Source organism: Pocillopora verrucosa, chromosome 2 (genome assembly GCF_036669915.1).
Source record: "Pocillopora verrucosa isolate sample1 chromosome 2, ASM3666991v2, whole genome shotgun sequence".
NCBI lineage: Eukaryota > Metazoa > Cnidaria > Anthozoa > Scleractinia > Pocilloporidae > Pocillopora > Pocillopora verrucosa.
Genome location: NC_089313.1, coordinates 14,730,092 through 14,751,192, shown reverse-complemented (window position 1 = coordinate 14,751,192; position 21,101 = coordinate 14,730,092). Strand labels below are relative to the sequence as shown.

The following is a 21,101-nucleotide window of genomic DNA, read 5'->3' as shown; positions in this document are numbered from 1 at the left end:
CTTCTTTTTTTTTTTGCGCGACCTTCCTGTAGATATAACTTAAATCACCCTGTTATTAGAGGACAGCTCCTAAGATAAATCGATTGCGACATCGCGACGCCGAGATACACTTTAGTTCTTTGACATAAACATCAACCCCACAGGATCAAGAGAAGATTAAATTATTAAGCTTTGATGGAACTTAATAAAAGCCTTTAAAAAACCAACGCCCCGATGGTTGTAATTTAAGGTTTGACATGGAATGTCTCAATACTTCACCGAAACCCGTGGTCTCATATATTTACAGGGGAGGGAGGGAGGGAGGGAGGGTGGGTTGGTTGGTCAGGTGACAGTAAAAATTCAAAATGGCTGTCTTGATCATCTTCGCCTGGTTGCGCTGAGATCTATTGAAAAGGTGAGTAAACCTTTATTCTAGATCCTATCCAAGAGAAGCATATTAAATCTAACTTATATGCTGTGGAAAACCTGCTACTGAGTTATCGATGGTCTCAATATTTTTTCGTGGAAGAAAATCTTTCTCTATCGACGGGGACGTATCCGTTGATGTTGCGAGATTCATTTTAGGCTTATATGGCCATATTGATGATATTGATGGATAAAATATTATGGAGTTAATGTTTATTTACTTAGATCTATTTAAAATGTGAGAAAACCTTTACTTTTAATCCTATCCAAGAGGAGCGTTTTAAATCTAACTTATATGCTATGAAAAATTTGCTTGTGAGTTATCGATGGGCTTGGAAGAAAATCTTGCTCCATCGACAGGAACGTATTCGTTGATGATGCGAGATTCTTTTTAAGCTTATATTACCATATTGAAGATACTGATGAATAAAATATTATTAAGTTAGTATTTATTTACTTAATTAAGTCATTAGACCAAGATTTTCTTCGAGTCTATTGCCAACTCGTAATAGAGTAAAAAATAATTTGAAGATGATCTGTAGAGGTCTATCAATTTTTTTTGATACTGTGTGTTTCCCGAATCTTTTTGTTGTCTCGGGCCAGGTTCTTAGTTGGGTTAAAATAAGTAAGTGTTAGTGAGAAACTGGATTTCAGATCTGAAAGCTTAAAAAGAAAATTAAGGACAATTTTTTTGGCCACTATATGATGAATGGATGCTTAAAAAAGAATAGAGGAAATTACCCCACAAAGGCCATGAAAAAAGGAATAAAGAAACCCTGATTAAAATTTAACCTGGAATTAGGGCTAATAGGCCTTTGAAGAACTGGGCCTGGAATCTGTAAGATACATAATTATTCCATGAGGACGCATTGGATATGAGATGGTAAATGACCACTGAGGTGCTTAGCACCAAGTTGGATATAACTAATCTTAAGTCCAACAAGCACCAATGGAATAATTATTGTTTTATTAACTTTCATCGTCAATCCTGAACATCTGGACATTTCAGCAGAAATTGTCAGCTTTCAACACTTGTCACAATGTAATTCCATTTAAGGCAACTCTAATTTTACTTGTTTAACCCTATCCACCCTAACATCAGTATGCATATTCTCTATACTGTTCTGTATACATTTCTTATGGTAAATTGACATAAGGAGACAAATTAATTAGTAAAGAGGGGAAGTCTCCAAAGAAACTGTGATGCTGCGTCGGTGGGAGAGTGTAACAAGGTAATTTGGTATTATCAACTGAATTGGTAACATTATTTGGCCACTGTAGAGAGTTTTAAAGCTGATATTTCAAGCCTTTGCCATCTGTCATTCACTCTGACAAAGGGGCTAGCATCGGCTTTTAAACTCTTTCTGGTGGCCAATTTATGTTATCAACTCAGTTGATAATACCAAATTACCCTGACATTAGGAGCATTTGTTTGGCGACACTATAAGCCGGTCACTCTTAGGGGTTAAAAGGATAATACTCTGTGTCAAATTTCAGGCCTGGGTGATTTTCTTTGCAGGGTGATCTGTTTTCCAATCAATAAGCATCACTTATTCAGCAGCAAAACCAAAGTGTATGAATCACAACCAAAACATTTTTGCACAAACTTTTCACTTAATATCTGAAACCAGTATGTAAAATCTGGCAGGCACAATAAACAAGAGAAAGTGAAAAGCTACAACATGTAAATGTTTAAACTTTTCCTATGGCATCTTGGGAAAATAATTAACCCTTCAACTTCATGAGTGACGAAGGAAGAATTTTTCCTTACAAAGTCAAAATAACATCAAGCAGACTGGTGATAAGAAAAAAGAAAATTATCAACTAGGAGATTATTGGTTGAACTGATATTGAATTCTCTGTACCAACATCATAAGATCTATATGGCAGACAGTAAGGAGAATTATTAAATAAATGAAATCTTGGGAGTGAAAGGGTAAAATTTGAGGAAAAAATTAACATGGTTGATAGAGCTGAACAATATGCCTCCAGAAACAGTATTTGATATATTAGTGGTTTGTTAGAATCACGCATAGTGATGTGAGGGTGGCAAGGGTTATAAACAGGTTACAGCCTAGTTTCAGTCTTATAATTAGCTCCTCTTGGGGTTGATATGGACACTTGATGACTATTCTGTTTTGTTCATCTTTAATGATGTCAAAAGATTACTTCTTGTCCAATGGATATTTTCAAAGAGCTACAAAGTGTATTCATGTATCATGATGACCTGAATCAATTTTAGTAGGCATTGCAGGTTCTCCCTGGTATTTTGTTGGCTTTCCTGACAGTTTGTGGGCATGCAGTTCACTATCAAAACTTATAAGATTAAAGTGAAGTGAAATAAAATGAGGTGGATTCCAGATGCTTTAATCTGGCACGTAGCACTCTTGAAAAAGTTCCTTGAGATATCTTTCATTTTGGCCTTGTTTGCATTGCTGAGTCAGAACACTTTTGTTTGTAGGCTGAGGGTCTTTTCAGTGCATTTCTCAGTGCATGAGGAGCATTTTAATGATGGGGGTTCTCTAATAAAGTTAATTTTCTGTCAATAGGCAATATGGACAACATTATCAGGACTGGAACAATGCTGGACATCTGAAGATCCTCAATGGAATTGATACATTGAACAGGTGAGTTTGAATGATCTAATGGAATTTAAGAAACTCTTAGCACGACATTGCAGACAAGGAAAGTTTCATTTTTTCACTTCTAAGTTATGACTTAAAGTGATGTCCATATCACCAAAACCCTATTTACCCTGGCACTGTTCAATTGTACATTGTATAGCATAAGTTCCTCGAAACATTATCCTTGACTCAGGATTAAGGCTCTTGGTGAGTTAAGAAATGTTCATGGCTGTTCAAGAAGTGTTTTTGTTCAAAAACTAATAACTTTGGTGGAATTAATTAATTTTTTTCTTTTATCCTTCTGTCTACTTCTAAGAGTAGAAAAAAAAATTTATCACACATTTTACATCTAAGGTCAAAAATACCTCTATGAATCTTTGCTTCAGTGTAGTTTTTTTTCTGCATTTTAAACTGGGTTTGATGCGTAATTTATATGTAAGACAGTAGCAGTTTTGATGACTGTTTTTTTGTGAACGAGAACATTGTGCACAGCAGCCAAAATAATGAAATATGAAAAACCTGCACAAGAGGGCTGTCCTGAAATAAAAACTAAACACCAAGAGACAGGCTTGTTTGGGACAGATGGTTTATTAAATGTAAATATCCTACACACATAAAACACTAGAATATTACATCAAAGGTATTTGATGGATACACTCAAATAAAGGGCCAGTAATGGAATATGGAAGAGGTAATATACTAAAGTAGAGGGTTAGCATGGTTCATAGCCATTGGCTCTATCCAAGTCTTTTGACTTGCATGCTGAACATATTGCTCAATCTAGGAAAGGACTAATATGTAAACTGTCAATGTTATTGATGTCTAGATTCATATTAACCCTTTCACTCCCACAAGTGATCAAGACAGAATTTCTCCTTTCAATATCAATACAATATCAAGCAGGCAAGTGATGAGAATAGAGAAGAATATCAATCATGGGATGATTCGTTGATCCAATACCAAATTCTCTGAACTAACATCATAAGAATTGTATGGCAGATAGTAAGGAGAATTACTAATTAGATCTTGGGAGTGAAAGGCTCTCTATTTATTGATTTTTTTATCTAATAACAATTACACTTTGTTTTTTGAAGCATGACTTGCTATCATTGCTGCCAAAACAACAAGGGAAAATGAGAAGCCAAAGATAGAGAGGGAGTGCTCCACATGCTGCTGATTATTGTCCAAGGTATGTATGTACTGTACATTTACTCTCAATAAATTTATGTTTTTAACTCATTAATTTAAATTAAACTTCCCCTGTTCACCAAGGTGCAACTGTTTTGGTGGGTTGGGTGAAAAGGAGAAAAATACTGAGGACTTTAGTAGAGCAAATGTTGCCAGTGTGGTGATTTGATTTTGGCAACCAACTGCAATTTCTTTATCAGTTTTTATGGTTTAAAATTGAAATGAGATGATAAAAATAAATCCTGATCATAAATACGCTATCATTTCTTCCATCAAAAAAGAGCTTCTTTCTTTATAGTTGTCCAAACCAATAACCAGCCATATTGCTCTGCTCGAAGGCTAAGCGTGTGGATGCAACATACATGTAGCACATTTATGACGTGATAGGGTAAATTGGCCACTGTAAAGAGTTTCAAAGCTGACGTTTTTAGCGTTAGCCCTGCATCAGAGAGAACGACTGAGGGCTAATGCTCAAAACATCAGCTTTAAAACTCTTTACGGTGGCTAATTAACGTTATCAACTCAATTGATAATACTGAATTACCCTATATACTTTCCCACCGACGCAGCACCACAGCTTCTTTAGAAACCGCTTTTATTCATATCTCATGTAACATCAACCAAAGTGTCCTTTTATGGATTCTGAATTCTGAATTTGCAGTACTGTGGTTCCTTCTTTAAGATCTCAGTATGCAATTGAGAGGATGATATATAAGCTTTTTATACATAAAGAACAAGATGCGTTCAACAGTTCTTTTGCATGATGTCATTTGCTGAAAAGACACCTAAATATTGTTTTCATTGCCCTTCTCTGGAATGTTTTCCAGCCTCTTTTTGTCATCATTTGAGTATTCTTGTGATCTCAACGCATAGGGAATACTTTCTCGTTTGAATTCACTAGCTTTCGCCTAATAACGGAGGCTTTGGGTGAGACAAAAGCAAACTGGCTTTTATTTTTTCACGTGTGGTGACCATTAGGGTGAGGATGTTGTGCTGTTGGTAAATTGTGGAATTCCTGAAGAATTAGTAATTTTGCATGAAGTCGTGTTCTTATGCAGAAAAATTATTGTGGTACCCTGTAACGCTCTTGACCCTCATTACTTTCGTTGTTTATCAGTTCAATCGCCACTTTGTATACATGCTCTTATTTTGATAATTTTGTTAGTATCTCGCGCAACTTTAACTGTCTTCTTTATTGGATTGCTTACATTAGTATCTCGCGCAAATAAAGCTGTCTTTTTATTGGAATTGTTTCCTAAGTATGTTGCGCAAATTTAGTTGTCGTCTTATTGAGACTACCGTTAGTATCTCGCGTAAAATTAGCTGTCGTCTTTTTGGATTGTTTTGTTAGTATCTTGCGCAAATTTAGCTGTCTCCTTATTCGGATTCTTAGGTTACTATCTCGCTTAAACTTAGCTGTCTGCTAATTTTGTATTGTTGCATTAGTATCTCTCGAACGTTTAGCTGTCTTCTTATTTGAATTGTTACGTTGGTGTCTTGCGCAAACTTTAGCTGTCTTTGAATTGTTACGTTAGTATCTCGTGCAAATTAAGCTGTGTGCGTATTTGGATTGTAACGTTAGTATCGAATTTAGCTTAGTTCTTATTTGGATTGTTACGTTAGTAACTCGCGCAAATTAAACTGTGTTCGTATTTGGATTGTTACGTTAGTATCCAATTTAGCTGTCTTCGTAGTTGGATTGTTACGTTAGTATCTCGCGAAAATTGATCTGTCTTATTGAAACTGTGACGTTGGTATTTCGCGCAAATTAAGCTGTGTTCTCATTTGGATTGTTACGGCAGTATCTCGCGCAAATTTAGCTGTGTTCTCATTTGGATTGTTACGGCAGTATTTCGCGCAAATTTAGCTGTCTTATTTGGATTTTGATGTTAGTATCTCGCGCAAATGAAGCTGTCTTATTTGGATTGTTACATTGGTGTCTTGCACAAACTTTAGCTGTCTAATTTGGATTGTTACGTTAGTGTCTTGCTTATGAATTGTTACGTTAGCATCTAGTGCTAATCTGTGTTCTCATTAGGCTTAGGTTAGTGTCTAATGTATCAAATGATATAGTATTTGTCTAGTTGTCTTCTAATTTGTATTGTTACATTAATATCATGCAAATTTAGCTGTGATATTGCAACTGTTACGGTAGTATCGCGCGCAAATTTAGCTGTCTTCGTATTTGGATTGTTACGTTTGTATCTCACGCAAACTTATTTGTCTTCTTATTTGGGTTGTTACGTTAGTATCTCGCGCAAATTTAGCTGTTACATTCGGATTCTTACGTTAATATCCCGTTTAAACTTAGCTGTTGAATTGTTTGGATTGTTGCATTAGTATCTCGCGAAAATTTAGCTGTCCTATTTGAATTGTTACGTTAATATCTCGCGCAAATTAAGCTGTGTTCGTATTTGGATTGTTACGTTAGTATCCAATTTAGCTATCTTCGTAGTTGGATTGTTATGTTAGTATCTCGCGTAAATTTAGCAGTCTTCTCATTTGAATTGTTACGTTAGTGTCTTGCGCAAATTTTGGTGCCTTATTTGAATTGTGACGTTGGTATCTCGCGCAAATTTAGCTGTGTTCTTATTCGATTTGTTACGTTGGTGTCTTGCGCAAATTTAGCTGTCCTCATATTTGGATTGTTACGGTTGTAGCTCGCGCAAATCTATCCGTCTTATTTGATTTGTTACGCTAGTTTCTCACGCAAATGCAGCAGTATTCCTATTTGGGTTGTTACGTCAGTACCTTGCGCAAACTCATCTGTTTTCTTGTTTGGTGTTCTTAAATATTTGAGGAAATCAAAGCCATTAAGTGTGGATAACGTGATTGACTCTTTGAAAAACTGGGGCCAGATCTTGTTTAATAATGAATAGCTTACCGTGCAATAAATGGAAAAATCATGGGAAAAAAGCTAAATTAAATCAGCTAAGAAAATAGTTCTCGAACCAAACGACTGAAATTGTGCTAGGTTTAAAGAAGTGGATTTTTACTCCTCCAAGACTTTCCAGCCCACTGTCTTTCTTCCTCCCCATTCTTATTCATAATTTTTCTTTTAGTCTCTAGGATTTTTTACCGTAATTTATCCAGACAGGGAAAAAGATCCTCTATTGGAGTTAAACCCTGATGTGATGCCCTTTATTTTTTTTGGAATTAAACTCTGAATTATTCCATATTTTTAGTGTAACGACTCAGAGAAAAAAATTCCAAAGGCACTGTTGAACTATGGTCTTTGGTAAAGTAAATTGTTTTAATATTCATAACATTGCAGATCAATCTTTCACATTCCATCAATCACGTGTACCTTCGCTCGAGGATGAAATGGCGACCGATGGAAAATCTCAGCGTCGTTTTGCAGCGAAGAAAATGGCTTCTGTATGCAATTTTATGTCCAAACCCGTCTTTGGTACAGAAGTTGTACTTCTCTTACAACTTGGACAGAATAAGCGCTGTGCTAGAACAGGACGAAAGAAAAATGGAAACACGCTCAACCTCGAACTGTTATCCTCGTTGTAAGGTAACTTATTATTACTAGCGTTTGCGATGATATTTCATGTTAGTTATCCTCTTCGTAAACCGTATTTTAAATGTTTAATAATTTCTACCCGTAATTTTCCATGCTAAACGAGGTTTTGAATCAATACAAAAGCGCCATTGGTATGATCTAATTTATTTAAGCTTTGAAGCGATTGCTTTAGAATCCCGACCTTTGCACATCCATCATTCAACCCGAGTTTTTGAAGAAGTTATACTGATTTAAGAAAATAATTTTATTATTTTTTACGCTTGCATATTTAGGAACAGTTGATTTTCAGACAAATTTTCAGACAAATTTTCATGAAAATTTGCTGGAATTTCACTGATTTTATCGAGAAGTTTTGTTGTTTTATATCTGTGTTTTAAAACCAAAAATCATTCAGATGATTTTGGATCGCTTGAGACGCAAATGCGTCGCTAAATTCCATAACGCCTTCTCCATGAAACATTATAATTTGAATTTTTGTTTACACGCGGATGGCCGACCTCTCATGAAATGTAAGATCCCTTTACAAAAACTCGAAACCACTCTGGCTTCAAACTTGTGCTAGTTCAGGTTATTATTCGAGGAAAAAATAGGGAAGTATTACAGTCTGAAAAAGAAAACTGAGACATTTAAATTTTGTAGCACGAGGAATATTAGATTTAAAGTTAAAAAACTATTGGAAAACAGACAATGTTGACCATAATTAAAACAATATCGTGTCAGAATTCTTTCTTGGCTCGTCCACTTGTTGCAATACAAAAAATGTCGAGAGCCTCAGAAATAGAAGAATTATTCCACCTAGCTCACAACAATCTGTAAATTTAGGGTAAATTAAACTGTGTTTTGAAAAAGGTTCAATATTTCTCTTGGAGTAAAGAACACAATGAAGAAATGCTAAGTCAATGATGACGTTTATGGTTAAATACATGCTGTTTTTGGCGAAAGAATTATAAATTTTGCAAGTGGTGATTGATCAGAAGGCTTGAATGTAAGCTTGCGCGAGATGATGAACCCATTGTGTTATAATTTCATTATAACATTTTATTATGGTTGACATATTATTAATTCGTTTGTTTCTTTGCCCTTGCAGACAGCTGGAGTCACAATCAAGAACTAAGAAGGAACGAGGTCTGACAGCTCAAAGTCAAGTTCAAAGCAGAGGTAGAAAATAACTGTTAAAGGAGTTCAAGTGCGTCAAGATTGCTTGCGGAGAACTGTGCTAGGTTCTGTTCGTTTGATTGATTTTCTGAGAGTTTTTGTTTTTCTTCAACATGGAGTATCAAATTCGAATTCAACACATTTTGCTAAATTACTCCGTCAATTTTTATGAAGACTTTTTTCCTTTGTAACCCCTGTTAAAAATTTTTAATTTTCCCGCCAAAAAACTTAGAAAAAATACGGGCGCCCAAAATACGCATGCGCCAGTTTTTATTGTTGTTGAAACTAAGTAAGTACCATCTGGTTAAAATGGCGTAATTTTCCCGCCAAAAAACTTAGAAAAAATACAGGCGCCCAAAATACGCATGCGCCGTTTTTTTTTTTCAAAAGTGTGTTTAAGACTTGATCTCTTACTGCTATTATATTTCTGTATTCTTATTAAATAAAGTCAATAGACTCAACAGGTTTCACTCATTTCTTTTTATTCTTTAAATAGTAATATTACAGGTCTTGATTCTTTCTATTCTTTTATTAGTTAAATTAATAAAGGTGTCAAGAAAAATTCGTTCAAATATATACTAAGACTTTTGGCGGGAAAATTTGGTAGAATTTGCACAGAGTTTCCCCTGACAACATTTTAAGCAAAAAAATCAAAATGGCTTCCCTTGAATTTTTCTGCCAAAAAAATGTGAACATCACCTTGTGCAAAATTTTATGGCAAAAAATTGTCAAACAGCCTTTCATTCCAAATTTTTCTGATAACTTTACACAATTTTAGTTCACTTCGTTTTAAAGTTCAATTTTTCAATCAACGATCCTTTCTTAAAGCCTATTTGGTCTTAAGAATTTTTTGCACAAGATGATATTAACAGACTTCTACACTACCATTACTCAATATGGCAAGCTAAACAAAATATCCAAAGCTTGCCATGTTGCCGAGAAAAAATATCTTTTCCAGCCATTTAATACGTTTTAGTCAGTTGCACAACTTAACGAAAATTGATCAGAATTTTCAACTGTATGATTTTCTTTTTGGTGGCAGGGGTTCAGACTATCATGGCTTCACATTTCTTTTGATATAACTTTGACAAGATTTTGGGCGAGTAAACTTTTATTTTTCACCGATAAATTCATAAATTCAGTGTTCAAACTCCAAAATTTCAACAATTCCTGTGTTACAGTAATTGTTGGCTGATAAAGGTCTTTCTTCATTACAACTAAGGCGATGAAACCCAATGGCTGGTTCAAGGAATCAAATGAAAGTAAACTCATTTTGCGCAGAATTTTACTTAATTCAATGACGAAGTTTTGTAACAAGTTATACAGACCACAAGAGTAAACAGTTCTATTCACTTTTGTTTTACAACAAATTTCCAAGAAACAGAAAACTTATAGCCGGTAGTATCCGACAATTTTTGTATGGTGATTCACGTTTGGTTTGTTTGAAATGTTTTAAAAATAGGATGACATTTTTAATATTCTGACAACTCACGTTTTGTTCGAAAACTCTTAGCTTTTAACTGAGTTCGCTGTAAATTATAGGCAAGAACTGAATTCGTGATAAAACTTTTCTTATTCCTGAAAATTTAGCAAGACGAACCGAATTGCAAACAGCTTCCATCTGTTTTCGGTTGAATTTGACATGAGCTTTTTTCTTTAGAACAATTTATGATGTCAAAGATCATTCTCGACTATTTTCAACGTTTCTTAGAACCATGAACGTGTGGGACTTGCTGTTCTATTGTGGCGCTTTCGAGTTTTTTTCGATTCAGCATTATCAATGCTGTGGTCTGTATAGTTGTAAATAAACATTTCTTAGAATCCTTTGAACCAGACATTTAAGTTTTACACACAAAACTTACAAAACGACAAGAGAACTTTGGTGTACAGGATTTTCGTCGGGTTTTTTTTTCTTAAGAGATCGCAGATTTTATTCATTAGTGATTCGATAATCATTACTTTTAACTGGGAATGACGGTGAAAAGTTTTTTACCGTGATGTAGTCAAATGTAAGAATTAGCACCGTTTGTCAGTTGTGACTCGCTAGTGTTATTGTTTCTTCAGTTCGTTTCCTTTATGTTCATGTCGAAAATAAATGCTTTTGTAGGGTGTTAGTTTTTTGTTGAAAGGAGCTGTCCTCGGAAATAAACTGCCCATAGACAGTCGTTAAAAATTGTCTCAGAATTTTGGCTGAACATTTGGTGGTGTGCCAGGCAATATCATGATTGTGGTTTGATGTTCCTGATCTCTCTATTTCTCACAACTTATTTGCGTTCAGTCAGTCTTGTGTTATAGTAACAGCTAGTTTCGTGATGAAGAAAGCTTAGCGTTCGAGTAAACTTCTGTTCCTAGTTTCACCGTTGTGTACAACATTGATCATTGTGTCGTACTTTGTAAAGATTTAGGATCAGCCAGTTGATTTTGGAGATGCTCACTATGAAAGGTATCATTGTAGTCATAGCAGTCTGGTGCAGTTAGCGTTCGTTTCAGTAAATTCTGTACGGTGTCATTTGTGTCTAACTTAAATGATGTAGTGGTCATTTTTCTTAAAAATCACAGTACGGTAGTTTTGGATCTTCTTCCAAGTCCGTGATGCCTTGCGAACTAGTTGTACCTGTTTCGTTAGATCTTATATTGTTGTATCTCTGTGTGACGTAATGGTAGGATGATGCACCCTTAGAACTCTGTCGGTATTCATCGGTTTTATAAAGGGTCTAGAAATTTCATTGTTATTTCTCTGAATTTTCTCAACGTGAGCGTTCTGTTCGTCACATTTGTCATTGTGAGCGGCGGTCTAAGTATTGTCATCCCAGCAAAAGCAAAAAAAAAGCTTTTGTTTTACGCTAGTATTTGAATAATTTTTGTTTTTTTTCATTGTACTTTTTGGTTGCCATTGTTCTCTTGTCCATTGCAGCATTAAATTAATAAAATGTGTGAATATTTCAAGGTGGCACTGACAAAGTTTTGACCAGATTACTCGTTTATAAATTTAAATATTTTCAACACAAAATATTTCGGAAACCAAGACAATTCTATGCTGAGTATGGCAAAATGTTGCATTGATATATGCGGCGCAAACGTTTGAAGGATTATTTGGCCGCTGTTAGTATTATAAAAGGGCGATCTTTGCTTTTTTGTAACATTCTGAACTTCAAAATATCGTTTGTCTCACAATGCCATCTTAAAACTCACTCAACTGGTGGCTGCCATCGTCGCGTATGGCTGAGTTTTCAACTGAACTGCACTCTTACTTCTCCCACGCTGGATTTTTTTTAAACTGAGTCTTTCCTCATAATCATCAGTTCGATTTTAAACTCGTTTCATTGAAGTTTCGTTTCAACTTTAGAATTAGAGACAGCCACCATTTTCACCACAACTTTAAGCTAACGTTATAAAGTTCTTATCTTGGCAGATTATCCTCTTGATTCAGTTATTCCAGTTTGTCCTCTTTAATTCTTTGTTCTGTTGTCTTCTTCACAAACGCGGTCCTCTGTAAAAAGAAACGAGAAAGACAATTTTAAGTCGTTTGACAAGTTCTTTGGCAAGATTTACAAATATTCCAGTTACATCTGCATATGCTAAGGCAAGAGTAGCGAGCTTCCAGAACGTAACACGTACGAACGATACTCTATGTAGCAACACGAAGGTCACTTAAGAAATACAGTTACAACAGAACTTCAAACGTACTTAGCTGCATAAGTAACACAGTACTAGTTTTACCAAGTGACTAACGTTTGTTTCTTCTACTTCATGAACGAAATGAGTGCCAGTCTTTGAGAGAAAAGCACTGTGTCAAAGGCGAATCGAAAGCGTATTCTTCAATAACCTTGCAGTTTACTCCTCTGAAACGGGCATTGAATCGAACTTTACAAGAGCAAAACCCACCTTAGGACAACTTTTAAGCTCCACACCTGTTCCAACATCAAGCACGTTTCTGGTACCAACTATTCTCACAGTAACAAGTCCTCGCCCGTCCACGATCTGTTTGGTTTGAGAAAACCTTACAATTTGCTATGAATTACAATTATGGAAACAAGCCAATCACGGATAACTACGTCACCAATATGACAAGATTTTTGTTTCCACGCCCCCTATAGGACGTATGCGAAACCTCCACTGAATTAATTCCATTACTGAGTCCATATCACGTGCTTCTTACTTTCACTCGGTCCCTCGTGTTCTTAAAAAAAAAATGCAATTGAGTGTTAATAAAAGATAAACTAGATATGAGGATGACATCTAACCTAGGAGTTCACTAAACTCAGAAGAATATATCTGTAAAAATAGATTAGAGAAAAAAATGATAAAAAAAGAGTCAAAACAAAAAAACGGCAAGTTCCCCGGAACAGGATCTCCATCCTGACTGGGACCGCTTTCGCGGTACAATGCTCTACCCACTGAGCTGCGGGGAACTTGCTATGAATGGAGAGTAAATTTTAGAACTATATGGAACAAGAGGAGCACATAATGCATGGATCAAGTGCACAAACATTCCGTGGAACGCTGAGTGGTTGGACTATAAAACGATTTTCCTACAAAAAAAAAATGTTTAATTTGATAACATTCCGATCTAGCAGCATTCCGATGCATGTCCCTAATTTAGGAGTGTAAGAAAAGGGTAAACTTGCCAGTAAGTGGAAGAAAACCTTTGCTAATGTGATGAAGTAAAAAGACGGGTATACGGACACTTTACATTTTTTTTGATTTTCGTACAAACTCGGAAAAGAAAAGAACCTTCCAAAAAGAACATTAAAAAAGCTATAAAAATAAAAAAACAAAAAAAAAACGGCAAATTCCCCGGAACAGGATCTCCATCCTGGCTGGGACCGCTTTCGCGGTACAATGCTCTACCAACTGAGCTGCGGGGAACTTGCCATGAATGGAGAGTAAATTTTAAGATTATATGTAACAAGTTCAGTTGGGAACAAAGATTCTTTACAAGAAGTGTTTTGACCCTAAAGTAACTTTACTACAAAAACTTTGAAAATGTTCAAATTTAGCAGCGTTCCTATGCGTGTCCTGAATTTAAGACTGTAGGAAAAAGGTAACCTTGCCAATAAGTGGAACGAAACCTTCTCCTATGTATTGAATTTAAAAGAAGAGCATGAATAAAAAGATACCACGGACTATTTCTAATCTTTGTTTAAAATAGGACAGGAAACGAATCTTCCGAAAACAATCTTGAAAAAGTAAAAAAAAAAACAAAAAAAACGGCAAATTCCCCGGTACAGGATATGTATCCTGACTCGGACCGCATTCGCGGTACAATGCTCTACCCACTGAGCTGCGGGGAACTTGCCATGAATGAAGTGCAAATTTTAAGATTATATCTAACAAGTTCAGTTCATACTGCAAGGAACAAGAGAACAAAGATTCTTTACAAGAAGTGTTTTGACCCTAAAACAACTTTACTACAAAAACTTTGTTGTTCGATTTAAAAATGTTCAAATTTAGCAGCGTTCCTAGGCGTGTCCTGAATTTAAGAGTGTAGGAAAAAGGTAACCTTGCCTATAAGTGGAGCGAAACCTTCTCTTATGTATTGAATCTAAAAGAAGAGCATAAATAAAAAGACACCACAGATTATTTCTAATCTTGGTTTAAAATAGGACAGGAAACGAATCTTCCGAAAAAAATCTTGAAAAAGTAAAAAAAGAAAAAAACGAGCAAATTTTAAGATTATATATAACAATTTGGGTTCATACTGCTTGGAACAAGTGAACAAAGATTTTCTAGAAGAAGTGTTCTGACCCTAAAATAACTTTTCTACAAAGGCGTTGTTGTTCGATTTAAAAACGTTCAAATTCAGCAGCGTTCATATGCGTGCCCTGAGTTTAAGAGTGTAGGAAAAGGCTAACCTTGCCAAGAAGTGGAACGAAGTCTTCTCTGATGTATTGAAATAAAAAAGGCGAGTATGCAAAGACACTCCACATTATTTCATATTTTGATATAAAATAAGAAAGGAAACGAATCTTCAAGGAAAAAAAAAAGATAAAAAAAAAGCAATGAAAAAAACGGCAAGTTCCCCGGAACAGGATCTCCATCCTCACTGGGACCGCTGTCGCGGTACAATGCTCTACTCACTGAGCTGCGGGGAACTTGCCATGCATGGAGAGCAAATTTTAAGTTTATATGTAACATCTTGCGTTCATACTACAAAGAACAAGTCTGTAAAGATTCTGTAGAAGAAGTGTTTTGACCCTAAAATGACTTTACTACAAAAACTTTGTTGTTTGATTTAGGAATGTTCAGATTCAGTAAAGTTCTTATGCATGATCCGAATTCAAGAGTGTAGGAAAAGGGAAACCGTGCCAATAAGAGGAAAGAAGCCTTCTCTAATTTATTGAAGTAAAAAGACAAGTATACAAAGACACTCCAGATTATTTCTAATCTTGGTTTAAGATAAGGGAGGAAACGAATCTTCGAAAAAAAAAAATAATGAAAAAGTAGTAAAAAGAAAAAATTAACAAAACGGCAAGTCCCCCGGTACAGGATTTCTATCCTGACTCGGACCGCATTCACGGTACAATGCGCTACCCACTGAGCTGCGGGGAACTTGCCATAAATGCAGAGGGAATTTTAAGATTATATGTAACAAGTGGCGTACGTTTTGCGAGACAAAGATGAAGAGCGCAAACATTCCGAGGAAGAAGTGCTTTGCTTTGTTTGATTTAATAATGTTCAAATTCAACAGCGTTTCGATGCATATCCTTAATTAAAGAGTGTAAGAAAAGGGTAAACTTGCCAATAGAGGAAGAAAAACTTTTTGCTAATGTACCAAAATCAGGAAGATATTGATATACAAAGACAATACAAACTGTTAATCAGTGGGTATAAGATGAGAGAGGGAAACAACTGGGAACACTTATACAATGCAACGCTCCACCTGCTAGGCTGTGGGAAACTTTCCTCACATGGACAGGAAATTTTAAGCTCCCCACACCAGGATTTGAAGCCTCGCGAGGACTGTTCCTACGATCGCCTACTCTACCCACTGAGCCCCAAAACCTGGCAGAGAATTCGATGGGAAAACTGGAAAGTTTGATATCTTATGTTTATAAATGCCAAAAACTCTCTGATGCTACCTCTCGACCCCTTAAGTAAGCTGCTAAAACAACACGTTCAAAAGTGTTTTAGAAGAAGTACTTAAGGATCCCGTATTAGCATTTGATTTCATGTTCTGACAAAACTATTCATGAAGAGCCAACACTGATAATTGAATTTCATGACAGGCTAAGCTTTTTCGTTGTTCTAATAGCTAGTTTACTTTTCTATTTGTGGCAATCAGAACTCGAAATTTACAAGTTTGAATGGCTCATTTGCATTCTTTCAAAAAAGAAGTCCCCCCCCCCCCCCAAATTCCTTGAATATACATGACATACAATAATTCCCCAGCAAAGTGTGAATATTAGTCAGCTTCCATGTGGAACGACTGTTAATGAATTACGTTTTGTAAAACCCCATGTCAGCCTGCCTTATCCAGAGCTGAGAATGCTACCATGCAATTTCGGTGAAATTGTGGGAAGATCCGCGCGCAGTGACGTAGTTTATGTCTGTCCAATTATGGAAGAAAAAAAAGATAACAGGCACGAGAGAAATTTTACAATTGTAGTATAGAAAAAACAATAGAAAATACCGTTTGGGGCCCTTTACACTCCTTTGAAGGTTGATTAATAAACACGGAGTGTTACGCACTAACCAGACTGAGCGTGACTCAAAACCTCGACCTAGACGGGCTGGGTTCCTAGAATTTAGCAGGGGAGTGCCTCATGATGGCAGCGAACACGCCCTAAAGTACACAATCAAGAAAGTTTAAAAGTTACCTGCTTTAAAAGTTACCTTACTTAATCAGAAAAAAGTAAACCTGTTGCTTTGAGCCGCCATTCAAAAAGAAGAGAAGAACACGAAAGCAGGAGATGAGCTCCTGACGGATCGGAAGTTGTTTCCAAAACGGGTCATTACGTGTTAAACTTGAAAGAAATACTAAAAAGGGGGGGGGGGGGGGGGGGTACCAAAATAATGACATCTTTTTAGTCTTGCGTCATGTAAGAACACCTAATTTTGTACGAAAAGGGGGGAGGGCAAAATCAGTGGAGACCTGTGCGACAAATACTCACCCTTACCAGTCCTACACGGGTGTACCTTATCGCGGAAAAAGCAAGGTTCACACTATTTGTTGCAAGCAATAATACCGCTTCGGGTCGTAGTCTCACTACTTTGAAAATACCACGAGGAAGACGCATTCATTTTGGATTCTCTGTATTTAACATGCTAATGACGAGTTTATTACAACTTAAGGTTCACCTGTTAGAGACATTATGACAATCAGTTAATCAGTATTACTAATATAGCGAGGTTAAGCATCATGTTTGCGGAAACAGCAAATCGCAAATATTAACTCTGATTTAATTTAATAATGTAACTCATTTTGCCTCCAATCCTTCAATACCTCCAATACAAAAATGACGAAGGTTCTCTCGTTCACAAGCAATGCAAGTACGTTCACATAAGTGTACAGACGGCAGAACGCAGACGGTGGGAGAAGTTTTTTTGCTGTTTGCCGTTTGCCGTGAACGTCCAACATGCATACCATGCCAGCCATAGTAACAAATAAATAACATAATGTTTCAAATGGACGTTTATAAGATGACAAGTTATAAAGCTCTTTAAAAGCCTCCTCGTAAATGTTGTTCGCAAACCCAAAACAATCTCTACTTCGCGTTTTTCTTTTAACCATAACAAAACATGACATTAATAACTGTTGCCTTTTTCTTTTTTTTTTTTTGCCCTTTGTAAGCAAATTGTTCAGTTAAAACAGTATTCTGTTACTCTTCAACACGCTTAATTCTTCTTCTGCAAAAGGCTTCTAAAATACTCATTACTAAAACCTTGGTTAACTTCAGCGCCAGGTTTGGCTTTGGTCTTTTCTTCGCTCGATACGGTTGAGTTATCTGACGAAGAAGCTGGTGCAGTGGACGCAGTCTTCTGCAGTGCCCTGGGGATGAGTTGCAGCTGGGTTCTTGCTCGGCCACGACTGAAACGAAATAAGGGAAGGACATTTTTTTTTTTTTTTTTTTGAAAGAAGATTTCTTCATGACACATATACGTGCTCTGTCTCTGATAACCCACGGAGAGGCCCCTGAAACATTCAATCTCGAAATACGTAAATGTCAACTTTCGTTTTGGGAATATACTAACCTTATTAAGTAAAGAACTGTTAGATAAGATTTTCATAGACAACTTTTTTGTATCATCAAAACTGATTCTAGTAAATCAACATGATAACGTTTTGAATGTAAAGGTTAAGTGATGTAGTACTTTGATGCTGCGTCAAAAGATAACTTGGTTTCATCTACTGAGTTGATGATGTAAATTGGCAACCGTAAAGAATTTCTAAAGCTGACATTTATAGCTACCGCTCGAAATATCATTGAAAAACTTTTAACGGTGGCTAATTAACCTTATCAACTCAGTTGATAAAACCAAATCATCATGATAATATTATGACTAGTTTAATAACAAAATTTCCCTAACATTCATCCCCACACGAGAGCCCCAAACAGCATCAACAAACAAACAAAGAAAGTGCAGAAAAAAAGTAAAGCATAACACTTCAACGCATCACTTCGAGCTGCTGCCAGGAGCAGGTAAACAAGACAGTGGGTTGTGATTCAGAAACATTCAAGCGTGCATACCTTCCCGGCTGTTCTATCTGTCTTTGCTGTTGGTCGGCCCCGGGCTGCCTGGGTTTTCTGCTGGGTGGATTTGACACAGCAACTGAAATCTGCCTGTCTCCGACCTGGCTTCCGTCCAAAGCTACGATGGCCGCTGATGCTCCTGTCTGTTGACAAAAATTTCAATGATATATCACCATCACATGCCATATTCCATATAAAATGCCACCCGCTTTATTTTCACTTCTCAATGCTTCACCTTTGAACCTTCACATGATAAAATTTAGCTTCATGAAACCTAGATTTTGCCCGATACTCTACAACAGTGACAGCGTGCGTTTTCTATAACTTTAAAACAAAAAATTCGAAAGTTAAGCAAAAAGTCAAATTATTCAATAAGTTTGTTAGTCGTGGTAAAGTACAAGAACTAACAACTGTTATTGCTTGTCTCAAGCTGTTATCACTTTCAACTCAGATATGGTTGCGAAGAACGTAGTTAACTTTTAAGTATGACTACGTCGTGCCTTTCGAAATGCCACTAACTTCAAAGTAACCATTTGCCTTACGCAAATATGCGCGCATAAGTTCTTTGCTCAAACCTAACGCAAACAAAATCTAAAACCCTGAAACCGAGGACATTGTAATTTTGAACAACGACACGTACACGACCATAAGTAAGTTGAAAACCTACTGAGAGGCCGTTGGAAACGTAAACAACATATCTACTCACCTCATCTTCTAACTCTACGTAACCAAATCCTTTCGGTTTACCAGCTCTGTTAGTCACCAGACGAATTTGCTTCACTTTTCCATACTGGAATGAGACATCAAAGATAAGGGTTCGATTGACAACTTTTTAGTACTAGGCCCAAACCTTTGTATCGGATGTTCTTTTTGAAAAGTGAGATCAAGTTAGGAAGCACCCTTAATTATGAGTCGCTAAGAAAACATTTGCAAGAGACAAACGGAAATAACGGAGAAACATCATGGACAAATTCTAGACCTTACTTTGCAAAGAGGCACTAATAAAAACAACAAGAAATAAAACAAGGACATCATGAAACATTACCTTTTCGAACAGATTCTCCAACTCTGACTCTTTAACTTCGAAAGGAAGATTGGACACAAACAATGTTTTCTTGTCGAGAGTCGTAGGAAACTGTCAACAGAAGGAGGCAATAAATTATAAATCGCATCTTTGAGAAGATCAAAACTGTTTTAGATCAGATTTTCGTATTGGCTCAAGTAAAAACAAATAACGGAACATCTGAAGGCCAGAGACACAAAGGCGAATCAAATTTCAAAATGCAGTATAAAAATCTCGTTACCGATCTTACTTTGATGGTGCATGGAGAGAATAAAGTAAAAGAACCTCATACTAACCTTAAATTGCGTTGGATTCTTAGATTTGTCCACCGAAGGCGAAACAAACATCGGTCTGCCATTTAACTTGGTCCTGTCCATGGACAGGGCAGCTTGTACCGAGGCCTAAATTGAAACATCAGCAGAAGAACCATGTAAAGGTATGGAACTGTCACTGTAAAGGGTTCCATGCCGCCTAAAGATCCCTTCCACCAAATGAGCAACAGGGAAATAATGCTTTACTAATAATCATGTTACTCGGGTGAGCAGCAAAACAAATTACAATTTAATCGTATAAATCCTGCACACCCCTACATCAGCGTGTATATTCTCCATACTGTTTCCAAGACATTTCCTATGGCACTGACAGGGGATGTTGAGTTAAAAATCAGGAGCTTCTCAAGTTTTGCGATCATTTTCGTAATTCTCATAAGCTTAATAGTTGATTCAGCAGTGATACCAAAGTGAGAAATTAGATGCTTGTCACCCTCAGAGGTTAAAGGATTTAGAGACACAACAACATTGCCTTCCTCTCACCTGGTTCTTAAACTCGATGTAAGCGAATCCTTTTGATTTCCCCATCTGGTTTTTGACAAGTCTTACTTCGGTTATGTCGCCAAGCTGGGATCAAAACAAAGTGTAAAACGCCACTAATTGCATACCCGATATATATATGTTCTTACAAACAAACCTACTGTAACATCGCAGTAAACAAGAAGTTCAAGTACCACTCTAATTAATGTACTCTATAGCAAAAAAGAGCATCTATTTGCTGTTAATTCATGACCAAAAATTCTCTAGTGTTAAGGACTTTCCATAAAACAACGAGAATGGCAATAATGTGAAAAGATCAAAGTGAAATTAATGGATTGTTGCCGTTAAAACTTCACAAGATGTACAGAAAAGGGAAGAGAAGGTATCAACGCATATAAATCCATCATTTTTTGACCTTTCACGCATTCACGTCGGTAATTAAGATTTTAGGAATTAGTACATTGCGTGAAGTTTCAATAATAAAACTGGTTAAAAGATTACGAAAGATCCGACCAACTTATCTTTAATTAGCTTGCAGAAAAGGCGTTATTTCTAGCGTTTTCCAGGAAGAGCGGACGTAAGCGCGGGGCGAGCGCAAAGCGCAAGTTACACGCGAGAAAGGGAATGGGTGAT

The 21,101-nt window shown here is 36.4% G+C and overlaps 1 protein-coding gene and 1 long non-coding RNA gene across 2 annotated transcripts in view; one reads left to right on the top strand and one right to left on the bottom strand.

The window, feature by feature from the left end:
* The first annotated feature begins 325 nt into the window (after positions 1-325).
* On the top strand, positions 326-9,572 carry LOC131791550 (uncharacterized). The gene is made up of 5 exons (XR_009340796.2): positions 326-394; positions 2,955-3,032; positions 4,124-4,218; positions 7,492-7,737; positions 8,834-9,572. It is a non-coding gene; the product is annotated as an uncharacterized lncRNA (long non-coding RNA).
* A 7,568-nt stretch (positions 9,573-17,140) lies between these two features.
* LOC131790329 (squamous cell carcinoma antigen recognized by T-cells 3) overlaps positions 17,141-21,101 on the bottom strand; it is a 22,344-nt gene continuing 18,383 nt past the window's right edge. Inside the window, exons 22-27 of the mRNA XM_059107531.2 lie at positions 20,472-20,555; positions 19,956-20,060; positions 19,642-19,731; positions 19,303-19,386; positions 18,594-18,739; positions 17,141-17,932 (exon numbers count right to left, since the gene is read on the bottom strand). Coding sequence (XP_058963514.2) covers positions 17,740-17,932; positions 18,594-18,739; positions 19,303-19,386; positions 19,642-19,731; positions 19,956-20,060; positions 20,472-20,555 — 702 coding nt within the window. The 3' untranslated portion in view covers positions 17,141-17,739. The remainder of the gene's footprint in view (positions 17,933-18,593; positions 18,740-19,302; positions 19,387-19,641; positions 19,732-19,955; positions 20,061-20,471; positions 20,556-21,101) is intronic.